Source organism: Sinocyclocheilus rhinocerous, unplaced genomic scaffold, assembly GCF_001515625.1.
Source record: "Sinocyclocheilus rhinocerous isolate Xijiao unplaced genomic scaffold, SAMN03320098_v1.1 scaffold852, whole genome shotgun sequence".
Taxonomy (NCBI): domain Eukaryota; kingdom Metazoa; phylum Chordata; class Actinopteri; order Cypriniformes; family Cyprinidae; genus Sinocyclocheilus; species Sinocyclocheilus rhinocerous.
Genome location: NW_015626422.1, coordinates 724,260 through 729,938, shown reverse-complemented (window position 1 = coordinate 729,938; position 5,679 = coordinate 724,260). Strand labels below are relative to the sequence as shown.

The following is a 5,679-nucleotide window of genomic DNA, read 5'->3' as shown; positions in this document are numbered from 1 at the left end:
TATGAGATGTTTAGTGGGGAAAGAATGGGGGGCTGAGAGGATGGCTCTAAGAAGTATATATACAGGATTGATACGATCTGTATTTGATTATGGGAGTATAGTGTATCAGTCTGCTGCTAATAGTGTGTTTAAAAGAGGTGGACAAAATCCAGTACAAGGCATTAAGATTATGTACTGGAGCGATGAGATCTACACCAACTGCTTGCTTGCAGATTGAAATGGGAGAAATGCCTTTAGATCTTAGAAGAATTGAACTGTCACTAAGATATTGGGTCAATATATTAGGACATAGTCAAGAACACCCAGCTAGGGTAGTTCTAAAACCTTTCTGGGAAAAAGGAAAGAAAGAAATCAAAAGTTTTGGATGGGAGGTGCCTAGAGTGGTAAAAGAAATGGAAATTGGTGAAACTCCAATAAGCCCAACAATCCCTCTGTGGTTAATATCTCAAGCTACGGTAGATATGACATTGCTAAGTGAGGACAATAAGGATAAGTTCAAATCAAATGTTCAAATAGCACACAAGTACATTCATGAAAATTATTATGGTTATGTTCAAATATATTCTGATGCATCGAAAAATATGGAAGACAAAGTAGGTGTGGCATTCAGTATCCCAGAATTTAATGTCAAAGTCAGTAAAAGAATCACAGATAATTTGTCAATTTACACAAATGGTGAAATGATTGCAATTGTACTGGCATTGCAACGGGTGGAGGAAAATAAGCCAATGCAGACACTCATATGTTCTGATTCAAGTTCATCTGTAATTACAATTAAAACATGTCATTCAGAGAGCAGAGCAGATATAATGATTGAGATTCTTCAAACAATATATAGGATCCAGATGATGGGAATTTCTGTAGCTTTCTGTTGGGTACCAGCGCATGTGGGAGTGAAAGGAAATGAGTTAGCAGACGAATATGCAAAGGAAGCAACAAAGAAAGTAGACATAGATATGCAGATAAAGTACGGTAAGAGTGAAATGAAGTGTGTAATCAAGCAACATGTGATGAAATGAAGTGTTTAATCAAGCAACATGTGAAGAATAGATGGCAGAAATATTGGGAAGAAGAAAGAACAGGGAGATGGTTTTATAGCATTCAAAGAAGTGTTGGTAAGTACAGAGTAACAGGAAGAAATAGACATTAGGAAACTGTAAACTCAAGGCTTAGATTAGGCCATACTGCTCTTAATAGCAGTTTGAAGAAAATGGGGAGACATGAAACTGGAAAATGTGAATATTGTAATATGGAGGAAAATGTAGAGCATGTTATAATGAAGTGTCCAAGATACGGAAAGGAAAGAAAGATACTGATTGATGTCCTCAAGGAAAATAAAGAAAAACTTAATTTGATGAACATTTTGGGGAATAAATCAGGGGATAAAAACTTTCAATTTTTAATGCGTTATTTAAAGGACACGGGATTATATAATAGAATTTAGTGAAGAGTACGGTCCTGATCCACACTCCTAATCAGTAGGTGGCGGTAATGCACCTAAAAGTTGTATGCCATCCGCCATTAAACACCAAGAAGAAGAAGAAGAATCAGCGGCGTTGCGTCTGATCACGTGCACGTGACGCTGCGCGAGAAGCTGGTCGGTTTTATTTTGTCAGCGCCGCCATTAAATCCGCATCCAAATCAACATTCAGAGATTAGAAACAGTATTCATCGACATAAAAACGCCGTTCAACGACTGATATAAAGCCCGGAGATTAAACGACACAATGGAGGTCGAATAACAACGATAAAGACAGACTGAGGTGATTTAAGTCTCTTTCATGAGGAGCTGCGCGCTGAGCGATGTGAGTATTTACATTCTTCAGCAGTAATATGTGTCTGTCAGAGTATTAATGTGATTTATTTATATGGTAGGGTGAATGGTGAGAGGGACAAGTGTCAATAAGAACATTAACACTGTCAGTGCTGCGAGATATTAGTAATAACATCTGTACTGTGACATATGGGTGTCAGTAAATAATAACCCTCAGTGCTGTGACTAATAACATTAATATTGTCAGTACTGTGAGATGCGAGTATCACAAATAACATTAATACTGTGAGATATGAGTATTACAAATAACATTAATACTGTGAGATATGAGTATTACAAATAACATTAATACTGTGAGATATGAGTATCACTAATAACATTAATACTGTGAGATATGAGTATTACAAATAACATTAATACTGTGAGATATGAGTATCACAAATAACGTTAATACTGTGAGATGCGAGTATCACTAATAACGTTAATACTGTGAGATATGAGTATCACTAATAATGCATGATACAGTAAAATATGTGTATAACTAATAACATTAATGCTGTGAAATATGAGTATTACAAATAACATTAATACTGTGAGATGCTAGTATCACTCTCCAATAACATTAATACTATCAGTTACAAATATGACTAATAACATTAATACTATCCGTACTGTGGGAGTTAATAATATTAATACTGTCAGTTCTGTCATATATGAGTGTCAATAACAATATTAATCCTGTCAGTGCTGTGAAATACTAACTGACATAATGCTACTGTCAACACTCATGTTATATCACTGACATTATAATTGGTAGTATTTTTGGAAGTATTGAAGACTAGAGTATTAAAGATAGAAAGTTGTGAGTCTTGGATGTTCTGTATTTCTGACATATCTCATTTTATTTTGTGATTGTAGATTGCTGTCTCCGTGTCAATGTGTGAGCCTGATGTAAGTGTGTGTTGTTGAGTGTGTGTGTGTGCTGATCCATCATGACAGAGCTGTGTGTGAAGTGGTTGTGTGAGTACTGCACATATGAAAACTGGCCGTCTGCTATTAAGTGCACCATGTGCCGAGCGCAGCGGCCCAGCGGAACCATCATAACAGAGGAACTGTTCCCGAGTGGCGCCGGACACCGGTGTGACCCCGTGTGCAACGACAGCCTGCTCATCTGCCCCGATTCCAGCGCCCGGCCCCGCGTCCGCCCGGCCCAGTCCTCCGAGCACAGCGGCAAATGGTCGTGTCAGGTGTGCACTTACCTGAACTGGCCCAGAGCGATCCGCTGCACCCAGTGCCGCAGTGTCCGGCAGCGTGTCTGCAGCCCCACAGAAACCCCGCAGACGTCCGGAACCGGCCCTCCAGCGGATCCGTGTGAGGAATACAACAACCGGAACCGACTCCACACGCGAGCGCAGTGCTGGACCTGCTCGGTCTGCTCATATGAGAACTGGCCCAAATCCTCTCGCTGCGTGGTGTGTGACCACCCCAGACCCAACGACGCCTTCCAGCCGCGCGAGTCTGACGAGCCCTCGTCCGTGATTAACGAGCGGGACCGTGGCCGAGCGCGGGGCGTGTGCAGCGGGGCGCAGCGACTCTCGCCTGCCTCCTCTAAACGTGAGGCGGAGCTGCAGATCGAGCTGGCCGCTGGAGCTCAGAGCGGGAACGAGGAGATCGAGGTGGACTTCAAGAAGCTCAAACAGATCAAGAACCGCATGAGGAAGACAGACTGGCTGTTTCTCAACGCCTGCGCTGGTGAGTGCCTCTTTACTCGCTCTCAGGGGCCTCCTAAGGTGTCTTTATACACTCATGGCTGCTCTGTGCCAGCTCAGAATTCAGTGTTAAGACATAATGCTGCGTAAAAGCCAGAGAAAATGATGCCTGCTCTGACCCACATCACAGTACACATTGTGTAAATGCATTCATGCAGTCTCTGAGCAGCATGTGTAAAGACACTTAAATGCCACGTCAGAAGCGCTTCTGTGCCATCTTTGTAGTGTAGGTTTGGCATTAGTCTCGTATAGCCAGACTTTTGTGTTAATCAGTGTAAACTCTGGTCCACTGTGGAGTTTATTCTGCTGAAGAAATGTCGCATGCTAGTTCACTTGTGGCAGATTATAGTCATGCAAGCACAGCTCCTGTCTATGTGAATGAGGAAAGAGTGAAACGCTTGGCAAGATTGTTTCAATAATAGATTTTGATGAAGGAATAATTGATTAATAATTCTCAGGAAATAGGTGGTGATGTAGCCGTTACACCTTGGGTGTGCCTTATTTTCTAATAATTCAAATACCTGTTGTAAGCGAAGTGATATGGACATGTGATGCGGTCAAGACCTGCCTGGAACTACTTTAGCCGTGTGTTTCCCTGAAAATAATTGCACACCTTAGAACATTCATCAGCCAATCAGATTCAAGCGTTCAACGGCCCCGTAGTATGAATTATCAATAAGGTTTGGTTAGATCTTTAAAAAGTAAGCATGCAACACAAAGTGAATCCTTCACATGACACTCGGAATCCAGACTGTCAATGATTTGATACAATCACAAACTTTTTCTTGGGCATGATTTTGTGTTTCCGGATGCTCTGGACACAACAAACGTGTGGAAGATGTCTTCTGTGTTGCTGTGTTCTGTTTGAGCTACAGGAATGCTTTATTCATTATCCTTTACTATTAAAAATTCATAATGTGTAATTTTAATTGTTGAAGTTCAATAATTGTGTGTAGTTACCATTATCAATAAAAACAAATAGAACAAATATTAATTATTGTTACTCATAAATGTATATATTAGACAATTAAACACACTCATCATCTGAATGGGTTGTTAAAATCTTTCAGATTAGTCATTCCATCAGCTGTAAACACTGATATGATTCAGACACTTATAAATAACATGCAGCAGATCAACAAGTAAACGCACTCGTGTGACTGTGACCTTTACACGGTTTCAGAAGCGTCCAAACGCTGCGAGTGTGTGTCAGTGCTTTCGTGTTCTGGGTCAGTCTGGCATGCGGAGATCTTCAGACAGCTGATGTCTCGAGACCGTGAGCAGCACATGGAACGACCACGTCAGATCACTTTAGAACACGTTAACCACCGAACAAATCGGCATGCCTGATTAATAATCGTATGAACTGTTTCCTGATCCACACGTGCGCAGCGGTTCAACTCATGTGTCACGTTTGGAGAAGCTCTCCTGATGTAGACTGTGTGTGTTTCTTCACTGAAAACACGAGCAGCCGGTTACTATAAATCATGACAGTGTGGTGTAACACGTGTGAGAGCTAACCCGCTGCGCTCGTGTGTGTGTGTGTGTGTGTGTGTGCAGGTGTAGTCGAAGGCGATCTGTCTGCGGTGGAGGCCTACAAGTCCTCAGGAGGAGACATCGAGCGTCAGCTGACCTCCGACGAGGTGCGTCTGCTCAATCGACCCTCAGCGTTCGACAGCGGCTTCACTCTCGTTCACCTCGCCATCCGCTTCCAGAGACAGGACATGCTGGCCATTCTGCTGACGGAGGTGTGTGTGTGAGTGTGTGAGAGTGTGTGGTGTGTGAGAGTGTGTGTGAGTGAGTGTGTGTGTGTGAGTGTGAGTGTGTGTGTGTGTGAGAGAAAGAGAGTGTGTGTGTGTGTGTGAGAGTGTGTGTGTGTGTGTGTGCTGCTATCTGATTGGGTGATGACTGAGCTTGTGCTGCTCTGATGATGTGGAAGTGCGTCTGAAGTCTTGTGTTTGGTCGCAGGTTTCCCAGCAAGCCGTCAAATGCATCCCAGCGATGGTTTGTCCTGAACTGACGGAGCAGATCCGCAGAGAGATCAGTGCATCGCTGCACCAGCGCAAGGGAGACTTCAACTGCTACTTCCTGACAGACCTCGTCACATTCACCCTGCCGGCAGGTGAGACAAACACA

The 5,679-nt window shown here is 42.7% G+C and overlaps 1 protein-coding gene across 1 annotated transcript in view; it reads left to right on the top strand.

Moving 5' to 3' along the window:
- Positions 1–1,217: 1,217 nt before the first annotated feature.
- The window catches only part of zranb1a (zinc finger, RAN-binding domain containing 1a), an 11,498-nt gene continuing 7,036 nt past the window's right edge, over positions 1,218–5,679 (top strand). The window contains exons 1-4 of the mRNA XM_016521520.1: positions 1,218–1,805; positions 2,693–3,526; positions 5,104–5,291; positions 5,512–5,665. Coding sequence (XP_016377006.1) covers positions 2,767–3,526; positions 5,104–5,291; positions 5,512–5,665 — 1,102 coding nt within the window. The 5' untranslated portion in view covers positions 1,218–1,805; positions 2,693–2,766. The remainder of the gene's footprint in view (positions 1,806–2,692; positions 3,527–5,103; positions 5,292–5,511; positions 5,666–5,679) is intronic.